General features: G+C 37.7%; 1 protein-coding gene across 1 annotated transcript; it reads left to right on the top strand.

Moving 5' to 3' along the window:
- The first annotated feature begins 1 nt into the window (after position 1).
- LOC110054339 (transmembrane protein 106B-like) lies at positions 2-11725 on the top strand. Its single transcript, XM_089285414.1, has 7 exons — positions 2-290; positions 3392-3455; positions 4000-4162; positions 6361-6501; positions 7873-7925; positions 8460-8504; positions 10116-11725. The coding sequence occupies exons 1-7, from the start codon at positions 17-19 to the stop codon at positions 10225-10227; spliced, it is 852 nt and encodes a 283-aa protein (XP_089141540.1). The 5' UTR covers positions 2-16; the 3' UTR covers positions 10228-11725.
- The last annotated feature ends 47 nt before the right edge of the window (positions 11726-11772 follow it).

Consider the following 11772-nt stretch of genomic DNA (forward strand, 5'->3'; position numbering starts at 1 on the left):
CAGCCGCTGTCCACATATGTTAAATGAGACCGATATCGTCGATATGATGTCGCGGTGGTTCCGAAAATACACACGGAAAAACGAAATGACTGCCATAGGGAACAACATCCTTTCCGACCCGACCAGTGATGGGAATTTCTCCACAACAGACAACGATGTCGCGACAGAGCGACCCTCCAGTCCTGTGTACAGTTATGAAGAATTCGGTGATAGAATGAATCCTGTGAACAGTGACCAGAGCTTAACACAGACTTGTCCAACATGTGGAGGCACGGGCAGGCTCACGAAAGGTAGAGCTCATTTTATGCTGACTTTGATTAATTACGATCAGCGTGTGATATCTTCAAGTGAGCCAGTACTAGCTATTCTTGTTTGTGTAACAATGTAGAAACAATGACAATTTTAATGAAGTTACAACATTTAAATTAATTTCTTTCTCATTATAAAGATCATATTTTTCTCCGGTGACTATTATATTGACAGCTTGTAGATGTTATTTTTCGATTACCTTGTAGCTTGTCTTGTTCTGATAGCTAATTTGCTTAAGCTCATGTACTGCAAGTATCGATTTCAAAGAACACTGACACTCATCAAAATATTGCAAACCTGCCAATTCCTGTTGGAACTTGAAACCTGGAGACCAGAAGAGCTACATGCAAGCTGAGCTGCATGAAAAACGTGAAAATCCCAAATCCCGAAAAGAAAGAATGAAAAATGAAAGTTAACAGGGTCCAACTCCTGACCACTTGTCTGATTTTCTTCAAAATTATCTACGGTTGAGCCTCCAGTCATGGCTACACCCTCTTTCTTTTAAAAGGAAGATAAAATCGATCAAGACCTATGTCAGAGACATCAGTTTCCAAAAGGAATGCTCTGTAAATTATAATAAGAACCCTGAATTTAGGTATTTTTAAATTATTTGATTACTCTTTTTATCGTTATTGTATATATTATTTTAGCTTTATGACAATTGTATCGTAAATTTCTGTTTCTCTTATTTAGATTTAGTAGTAGTAGGTCCACATCAGCTGTACAGTTGCTTATTTCAAACCTACTTATCAAATAAAATAATAATAATAAAAAAAACATGACTCTTAAGGTGCATGGTTGAATTGTAAATTTGAGAGCTTGTGAAATGGTACGACTAATATTTTCTCCATGAGCCTGAGATTTTCTTACCCTTGCAAGAGAAAAGCAGAACAAAAACATATGAAACGATGAAACCTGTGAAATTTTGCTTAAATTCTGTGACAATATGTATTTCAAAAGTCCAATCACTGCCTCTCTTTTTGTCTCATCCATGCTTGGATCCATATACATTAAATATTATCAAAACCTTCCTATATGACCATTTCTCTACAATGGCCAGTTAATAGACAAATTTCGATATACTAATATACAGCCTAAAACAATGGACCTCAGCACAAGGCTCTGGGGAATAACTATGGAGTTTGTGGGGTTTATTCCCCGGAGTTTCATGCTGAGGTCTATTGTTTTAGGCTGAATTTTAATACAGTAAAACCCGCATTCAAGAACCTAGTGGTTTAAGAACCTGCTGGCAGAAATTTGCCATTTTGATAGCCAGAAATATAAGAACCTGTTTAGCCAAGCAAGATCAAGCAGGTTTTAATATGTGGGTTACAGCTTATGATAAACATTTTAACCAAGGAGTGTGACTTTGAGATTGCAAATTTATATTACCAGAAAATACATTATACAGTTCTGAATAAATACTGTCTATTAGAGGACCAAATCTAAGTTTACATGTATGTATTTTTCTGGTAATCAACAACTATATCTCTGCCTATCTTGCCAGACTTCAAAAAATTTATTTATTTATTTTTTTAATGTAAATATAGATGTGGGCCGCCTAGATTAGCCCAGGCTACCTGCGGGTTTGCACTGTTGCTATTATCAAGCATTTTTAACTTAATCTGTATATCTATTTCTGTAAAAATTGTAAATATGTGAGTCATAGTAATAATAAAGTTGGTGTTGTTGTTGTAGGTTCTTACACTGGCCTTTGTAAAGAGGTTAAAATGTTTAATGTTTCAAGTAGATTTAGTCTCCTTCACAGTTGTTATTTGGGTCACACAACACTTTTCCTCACTAACTGCTGGTTAAGTCCAAACTGCATTCCTTTTCTTTTCTTTTGACTGCAACCACTTTGACAACTATAGGTAAAAAAGTGACAAATGCTGTTTGCCTAAATGTTGCAAGATCACTTACACTGTTCTTGAACTTGGTTGCCTGTTAGTACTGACTTATAGTATTGTTTTTCAATGTTAGTCTTCCAACGGATGTGTTTTCTTTGGGTAAAACTGTGTTTTATTTGATGTCTGATGAAGGGGTTTCATTAAGGGCTAGGCAACGGGCAAATTGACTGGCTGTGAGGTTGATTTTGCCTGCCTGGTTTGACCATCTAGAGGAAAGTTTTCTTATAAAGAACTTCACTTCAAAAACTTTTGCGCAGTTGTGAAAACCAGTTGCCCTCCTGTTGAAAACATTAATGAAACCCCAGCTGGTGTGCATCCAGTTCTAAAGGCATGGCTAAGCTGTCATTGGCTAAAAGGCGTAAAAGAAAGTACAGTAGTTCATGTTTAAGTAGTCTTTAGTGGGTAGAAGTGTTGTGTGATGACCTAAATAATGGCTGCAAAGGAAGCTACAGTAGATGTTGCAGTGAACCATTTGACATATTACTACATTTGAACCCTATTAAGTGGCCACCCTTGGGGAAATAGGAGGTGGCCGCTTAATAGGGGTTGGCCACTTAATAGAGGTTATTTTCTTAGTGAACATGGAGTTACTTAAAGACTACCATGATAAACTTGTGTTTGAATGTTTTAATCACTCGTCACCTTCTATTTCGGACTCTTACATGTATCTTCCATCACCTTTTCCAAAACAGAGGTAATTTATGTGTATTAAACTTTAGGTGGCCATTTAAAAGGGGTTAAGACAATAAAAAAAACCCCATTGGGATGACCAAAAGGTGGCCACAGCTGCTTAATTAGAGTTGGCTGGTTAATAGGGGTTTTATTTACAGTATTTCACTGACAATAATTTTGTGACTTTGATAACTGGCCGCTCATTGTGGGGTAGCCGCTTAATAGGTGGCCTCTTAATAGAGGTGCAACTGTAGTGTATAGGTGTTCAATTTGCAGATTGAAATATTTTTGCTGTGTTGGATGAACAGTTTGAAGAAAATGAACAACTTTTGTCATATGGCAGGCTCCACTTTTAAGTTCACAACAGTATGGTGCAAGCTAACCCTCCCTGCTGTCTGTTTGGCATTGTGTCATGCATATTTCTGACACATGCAAAAACTGCGCAGAATAACCACTGAAGCAAAACTTTTTAAAATGTGCAAAAGATAATATTTTTTTTCCAGAACAAGAACATGACTTGGTGGCACTGATTCCTGTAAGAGACAGTCGACTTCGACCAAGGAGAACGTAAGTCACTGGCCTCAATAATAAGACACAATGTGTGCTGATAATTATCCATTATTTATTCCATGCCATAGAAAATACAGCAAATCAGAATACAGGGAAGTTGTGATACACGGACACTAAACGTCGTTACACCCAACCTTCCCATCATGTGCTGCGCCTATGTGATTGTGTTTGCATGACTATATCTTCTCTGGGTTGGCATTAAATAGTTATGTAATCCTTTTAAGTGGTATAACATGGAATGTCTCACTTGCCGCTTGTACTTTCTTGGTATACACATGCCTAAAGGTTTGTGTGTATACAGAGAAAATACAAGTGACTCATGAAATATTCCATGGTATACCGCTCAAAAGTGTTGCATAACTAGTAATTATAACATGCAATATAGAAAATAAAGCCAATCAGAACACAGGAAAATTGTTGTATGTTCAACAACAAACTTGGCATGAATGATAAAATCCAGTTAAAATCCTGTTGATTAGTAGATGCTGGGTTTGTGTAATAGCTAGACAAGTCACAAATATCTTGTTTGTTTACCTTTCAGGGTGCTGTATCTTTTAGTGGCTGTGTTTCTTTGTTTGACAGTCTGCACAGTTGTCGCTGTCATTTTCTTCCCCAGAAGTATATCAATCAAATTAGTCAGTGCGTCTCCTAAAAATATCAGTATTCCAAAGGCAAATGAGACTGATCCTTTCATCATTATAAATGTAAGTATTTTACATACTGTGATACAGTGCAACTCCTCCTTTGTTAGTGTCAAATTTCAGTGAAGAGTGGTCCACTGCATTTTGGGTTGGAAATAGCCTGAAATGTCAGTCTAACTCCCTGGTGCAGCATCTCTCGCCCGGTTAGGCTGAGGGCGGGAGAAAACTGACATTTCAGACTACAGGTTGGAAAATAGTTTTCCCTTGCCTAGTAAACTCCCGGGGGGAGGAGGTCCCATATAAAAAGTCGGAAATTTTGAACAGAACCCCTAAGAGGTACCTGTTTTGTGGGTGTGGCTTGAAATGTTTTTCACCCCTAGGAGGTACATGTACCAATTCAAATAGTCAGGGGAAAAAATTCCTCAAGGTCACGGAAAAGTCAGGGAATTTTATTCTGAGTCAGGAAAAATTGACATTTTGAAGAAACGTCAGGGAAAATTGAAACAATTTAATACGGCTGATTTAATACCGTTGGAGGCTGGAAGAAACATTCGTAGTCACTGTGATGTCAAGGAAAATTTGTCGAAAACTTATCAGTCTTAATGAACAAGTGGAAAGGACGGCTCTACGTTGAGGCCAGAAGCCGCTACTAGATCTGACGTTTTGTATTTATTTGGTTAGGGAAATTTGATTTTTATCAGGCGTGGCTTGAAACTTTTTTGTCCTCTAAGAGGTACCAATTGTTACATGACACATTATCTCCTGTCATATTTTTTGAGCTAAAAAGGTATCGCAAAAGCTCCCGCAATCAAAGCTGCAAAAGGCCTTATTTTGAGCATGACCAGGATGGAAAATCGACGAGCTTGCTGCGCAAAAACCCAACAAAAAATATTATTATTCCTAACTTCAATGTTCCTTACAAGGTTAGAAACGTATCTTACTTTCGATGCTCGTGAAAATTACATGTATCTCTTACATGTAACACCCGAAAGATCACTTCCTGAAAATTGGCGAAAGTACCCTGTCTTCGCCGGCGTTTATTTGTCAAGTCCATACCGGGCCGCCCTAAACTCCAAACCCAGCTAAACAGAGGATAGAAAGCACAGAAATATAAAAATACCTTGCGCTCCTAGGTCCCGATCACACTAACGCGTTTTTAAAAGTGTCGGTTTTTGCAGTGTCTCATGCGTTTTCGTTTTGTTTTCACCTGTCCACTCTAATTCGTTTTATTCGAAAACTTATGATTCTTGACGCGTTTTCGCCTATCGTCCACGCCAAAACGTCCGAAAACGCTGATGGAAATGACAGTATATGGCGCTTTTTTCTGGCATCGTTTTCAAAAGCCTCCGTTTTCTCCTGTCCACACGAGAAACGGTGCGTTTTCAAAAGGCTCTACTTTCGAAACCGTTTCCGAAAGCCTCCGTTTTCATCAGCGTTTTCGGGTGTCTTAGCGTGGATGATAGGCGAAAACGCATCAAAAGGTATGCGTTTTTATACGAAAACGCATTAGTTAGGTCGAGGTCTTAATCTTCTTTTACAGTTCGGTATTACTTATATCAGTATTTTCCTCCTTTGTATAACGAACTGCTAGATCAATGCATTGGGTGTGTTGGTAAATAGGCTTTCAACGTTAAATGAAACCATAAAATTACCAGATGTAGTGGTATATCCTGAATGCAATGTGAAGGATCCTGTACGTCTCGACTCCGTTTGCGTGATGTCTACAAATTGCCTTGTGTAGGATGTAATGCCTGTTACATCGGAGAAACCAGCCGACATCTTTCAACCTGCATTCGTGAACATCTGAGTTGCGAGCTCGTCAAGTTCGGCAATTTCGGCAATTTTTCATCCTGGTCATGCTCCAAATTAGGATTTTTCCATCTTTGATTGTATCAAGCTCTAAAAAGTATGCTGACGTACTTCCAAAAAAACAAAAACAAAAAAAAAGAAAAAAAAAAGAAAGAAAGAAACTAATGACTAATTAATGACCCAACACACAGAGGACAGAGTTTGAGGGAAAACTCCCGAAATGCAGTGGACCGCTTTTAGACCTTTTACACTCGTAATGTTGATTTGGCCTTTGGTGTCATCAACTATAGGCTCGATTTACCAGTCGCTGTTCTGGAAAGGAGCCCGCGCTCGAGAGAGCAGCGGAAATCGAGCCTACATCAACAATCAACCGCACACGTTTTGTAAGTAATATCGACAATAACGTTGTAAGCCTGTGATGAAGTTATCTTTTCCTTTACGTCTCTCAACAGTGTACGACTTTGATCAAGAATGACAACTTTTTTGAGGCACATTTGGATAACATGACCGTACAAGTGAACTGGAACAACTACGTGGTAGCTGACCCAGACATGCCGGGAACTATCAAAGTTCCGGCACGCTCAAGTCTTAATGTATGTTAATAAACAAGGGAGAGTTTATCTGTTTTTATAGCGCGACTACTCGATCTGGACGACCTAGAAGAAAACTAACCAATCAAAACGTAAACAGAGAACAATGGACTAGTAGCTTCTGGCGACGGCAAATAACGGTCTGTTTGAAGTGAAAACATATTAAAACATTATCGACTCTTCTGCGTTATATACACTCTTAGATATTCAGTCCTTGGCGGCGAATTATCATAATTGTAAGTCTCGCTCGAAAAATTTAGCTTGAAAACTCATTTTGCAACAACTAAACGGACAAAAAGAAAACGAAACCGTTAAAAAGCGTACAAAATTTAAGATCGAATCTCACCAGTCAACAAATGGCAAAGTTTCCTGAGAAGTTCACAGCACCTCGCGTTTTGTTGGGTTTTCAATTTTGTTGAAATCTATTGTTCGTATTCTTCAATGTTATTGGTTTATTTAAGAAATAGATCGCTATCCTTTGTTCTGAAGTGACGTTCTGATTCTTTATATAATTCTTTTCCAAGTGGCCCGGTTCGAGTAGTCGCACTGTAAACTTGTATAAGTATTTGTTATTCAACTCTACTCAGAAATATATTATGAATCGGGGCTGTCAGTTAAGGCCATACGCCATCACAGCTGTGGCCAATCACAAATGACACAGACATTCCAGTGAACCAATCAAAATTCAAAGCAAATAAATGGAGACCTCAGCGCGGGAAAACATGCGTGAGCGGGAACAATTTCCGGTTTTCTCGTGACGTAATCATATTCCAAAATCAAAAAAAAATAACTTTCCTTCTGAGTTTTTTAGTTCCATTGGATATAAGAACATGACGTTTAACAACGTTTAAGCTTGACAGGGTTCTTCGTTTTGTAATAGAAAACGTTTGAATTTCCAAGGTTTTGAAGAAGTAATAGTTCAATGCGTCAGAGCTCAAGAGTAATAACTTTTCGTTTCAATAGCAAAACTCGATGACTGATATTTCTGTTACTTTACGGCCGCTGTATTGGCGCTAAATCTTTGCGAGGTTGTTTATATATCAATCATCTATCATTTCCCAGATTATTGCATTTATTAATTGAATGGTTACGATTTTTATGAGTGAGAATGAGAAGTTCCTCCGTGAGGCCGCGCTTCTCCAGTGTCCATAGGGAACATACTGAATGTTCCCTTAGTCGGTGGGTTTCACCCTAGAAACTCTGATTAACCATTTGTTTAAGAAATGAAAGCTTGCCTACTTTGACATTATAGCTGGGTCGAAACTTATTCTTGTGAATTATTTTGGTGCTTCACACTGGGAAAAATGTGGTCTGAAAAACTTGTATCCAAAAGAAAACAACAAAAAATAAATTACCAATATTTTTTCTTGGCAGCACACTTTTATTGTGAAAACTGTTTACAAAGATCAAGAAGCAACGAGGATAAAGTAAGTTGTGTTTTATTTGGTACTAAACTAAAATGTGTTATAGAGAAAGCTGTATACCTTTTCTCACTTTAAACTGATCACATCTGACCTGTCACGTCTAACGCAAATTTTCAATGAACCTATCAGATTGCGAAGCAAACATGCAACATGCGCCAAGCGCGGGAAAACCAAGTGAAACCACAACTGGTTCTGATTTGGTCAGAAAAGTTACATGGAAAGACGGAAAAAATGTGCTAGGCCCTCACAACACTAGTCAAGCCTATGACCTTTAGGTTTCTTCTAATGTCGGTCAAATGCTCTGTCGCTGAGTTGCAAGGCACATGGACACCGGGACACAAGCTTTTATTCTTTTACGACAACAGCTACAACAACAACAGCTATAACCTCAGTGCTGCACACTGAATGGAACCAACTTCCATTTCTGCTAATGATTATGCACGGAGAGTTGTCGGGAGAAAAATCATTGAGCTATGAAAGTATTTTGCTAAGATATTTCAACGTTTTTCTTTTGATTGTTTTTTTCTTTTTTCGCAGGAGAGTCTGTTGTGGTTGGTCATTTAATCTGGCTTTCCTTATAACGTAAGTCGAATGTTGGATTCTCGTGAAATGGTATAAACTGCAAGCGGAGCAAGAGAAATGCATTGAAATTAAATTACATCCCGGCCCTTGTTGCAATTACAGTGGAATCCCCGCCTTACGGTTACCTCGTCAATACGGTTGTTCTGCGGCATTTTGTAATAACTACGCATTTTATAATACCTTACGCATTTTGTAATAAAAGTTGCAGCATTTTGTAATTACCTGCAGTATTTTGTATTAAATGCAAACGACGCATTTTGTAATAAGTGTTGCAGCATTTTGTAATGAACGTTAGTCTACGTAATTTGTAATAACGTGGTGACGCAAATTGTAATAAGTCTCTTCACACGATAATTTCACCAAGCATACAGATTGGCTGGATTCCCTTCAACACTGGCTTAATATAGTTTGTCAAGTGCTCTTTTTTAGCAGATATTGGGAGCTAAACAACCCACATACTTCTATGTAAATCTATATTTTCAATAAGCATGTGGCATAATTTTAGTCTGAGAGGTGTATAAATTTCGGAAAATAAAATTCTCAACTCCTTAAAAATTTCCTAAATCTTCATAATGGAGAATGGAATACCACCAGGTGAAATAGTTCCACCCATTGTCACGCAAATGTTGACGTTTTATTACTTTCTTTTTCGTGAACCTAACTTGATTCCAAGACTTGGACAAAAGTGAGAAAAAAGAACTTATCTAAAAAATCGCGTGCATCTACTGTACAAATACCCATGCAGATACTGTACTCATATTCAGTTTGAAAAATCCTGCAATAATATAATAACTGATTTTCCATCAGGTTAATTGGTGTTGAAGGGAATCCAGCCAATCTGTATGCTTGGTGAAATTATCATGTGAAGAGACTTATTACAATTTGCGTCACCACGTTATTACAAATTGCGTAGACTGACGTTTATTACAAAATGCTGCAGCTCTTATTACAAAATGCGTCGTTTGCATTTAATACAAAATACTACAGGCAATTACAAAATGCGTAAGGTATTACAAAATGCGTAGTTATTACAAAATGCCGCAGAACATACGGTCACAATAGCGTATAAGTATACCCGACAGTTAATGTCGAAGATTCTAAGGGTAATGGTGGTCCACGCGACTGTTTGAGTTGAGGTCAAGGTGTTTCAGTGTGATAGGAAACAGCACAAACACATGTTTTAATGCTTCCTCTTCCTTCTTGCTGAAACACCGTAAACCTCAACCAAGCAACGAGACACCATCACTTACCTTAATATCAATAGGGGTTGTTGCGTAAGCTTTTACCCGCTGTATCTATCAAGACGTCACTTGAAATAGGCCAGTCATGAAATTTGACCCTGCCCCGTGAATACGGCTACCCCGTTAATATGGCTAGATTTTCACGGCCCGTTGGTGACCATATCAACGAAGTTCTACTGCATGTAGATCATTTCATATGCTCTTAAAAGAACTCATCCTTGCCGCCATTATTTTCTTTCAAAACAACCAAATTCACAGTTACAATACTAGAAACTTTCACGCTTTCGATCACTAGCTGGTTTCATCTACCCAACTGCGGACAAATCTTAAGAAATTGTCTGTTTTTTTTTTTTTGGCTTCGTATCTGCAGGGTATCAGCAAAGACACACTCATTGACGGTTTCTTCAGAGGCGTCTGATTTAAAACTGGAATACATCAATTGTGAACTGCAAGGGCGATCATGGTGGAAAACCTGTTATTAGTATGAGTATGCAATTCATAGCAATTAAATCTATTTTCCAGCATTAAAAAGCGTTTTAGAAGCACCCATCTCCATCTGGCCCTTGGATTGAATGAATTGTCATTGGGGAGAAAGCACAGACGTGTTGTTGCTTCAAACGTCTCCCCCTACCTCGACCACTTATTGAAAGTATAGAGGAGAGAAGCGGTTTTTACTTTACTGCCAGGTTTTTCCAGGTTATGTATTGTCACAGAGGAAGAGGGAGCCAATCAGAACTTTGAAACGATCTGGTCTTCCAGTCTTATGATTGGCTGTTGAATGTACGTCGCATGCATCATTATTTTCCCGCCGTAACGTGTGGTGTGAGAGTCTAGGGCCTGGCTTTTTCGATTTTTTTTAGTGAAACAATTTTTGTTTTGTTATTATATCAAGCTCAGAGTTGTTAGCTACTAACATGGACTTCTGCCATCAGTTAATGAAGTGAATTAAAACATCGCCTGAAAACCTGACTGTAAAATCGGCAAAATCCCGAAACAAGGTCGTAAATTTATTTTGCAAAAAATAATATGCTCTACATTTAGTAGCTGCTAAAAATAGTAGCCTTAATTAAGGCATATCTCGCGTTGCTGCGTTCAGAAGCCGCGGTATACGATTTATAAGTCGTGTGTTTGTTGGAACAAGCGAAATGAGATCAAGATGTTTTCGTTTTTTTTTATTTTTTTCAAATTAAAATAGCACAGAGAAAATCTTTTTACTGATCTATACTAACGACGTTATGAGTAATAGAAATATAAGAATACAGATCCTAGTTGTCAAGTATTTTTACAGAGCCGAGAGGAAGCAATAACTTTAAGCAAGGAAAATTATTTTGGGGGCTCTAATACTCGATTTGGTTAAAATATGTGTTAATATAAACGGACTGTATATGTCGGCGGATTGGAGAAGAGCGTCATTTGAGTATGAAATTAGACGATTTGTTTATCTATAGTATTCAAAATAACCGTTGTATATTTTTGATTAATAAAATTTGGTTAAAAGTCTTATTCCGCCCAAGACTGATTTGGATCAATGAACGAAAGAGAAAACTGCCTAGGAAAAAAGTAACCATATGCAGTTGTATAATTTTATTCCGGCAATATGTTTGTACAAAAGCACAGAGTATTCAAAATAACCTTTGTACATTAATAATGTGTGGTTAAAAAGTCATATTTTGGCTTTGCTGCCAAAGAGTGATTGCGATCATTGAACTTAAGAGAAAACTACAAGGGCAAAACAACTATTAGCCAAGTGTTTAATTTTTTTCCGGGAATATTTTTTAATGAGAACACAGATCATTCAAATAAGTGTGGTTAAAAAGTCCTTCTTCTGACGTCCGTTTGCCCAAGACTGACTTGGATCAATGAACGAAAAAGACGTTACCTATCTCTGTTGAGACTACAACAGTTCTAACACAAGTAACTATATTCATGTGTATAATTATACTCTTAATAGGTCGAAATAAAACGAAATTGTACGTTTTATGTGCGTGTTTTGAAGTGTTTTGCCAGGTTTTGTGAGGCTGCAGGCG

This window comes from Orbicella faveolata, unplaced genomic scaffold (genome assembly GCF_042242905.1).
Source record: "Orbicella faveolata isolate gen_17 unplaced genomic scaffold, um_ofav_v1 contig_13, whole genome shotgun sequence".
NCBI classification, from domain to species: Eukaryota; Metazoa; Cnidaria; class Anthozoa; order Scleractinia; family Merulinidae; genus Orbicella; species Orbicella faveolata.

What these genes read in the sequence shown, in the direction of transcription:
- LOC110054339 (XM_089285414.1), top strand. Translation starts at nt 17, where the DNA reads ATGTTAAATGAGACCGATATCGTCGATATGATGTCGCGGTGGTTCCGA. An exon ending in CGACTTCGACCAAGGAGAAC is followed by an intron (nt 3,456 to 3,999) that starts GTAAGTCACTGG and finishes TTTACCTTTCAG; the next exon opens with GGTGCTGTATCTTTTAGTGG. An exon ending in CAAGAAGCAACGAGGATAAA is followed by an intron (nt 7,926 to 8,459) that starts GTAAGTTGTGTT and finishes CTTTTTTCGCAG; the next exon opens with GAGAGTCTGTTGTGGTTGGT.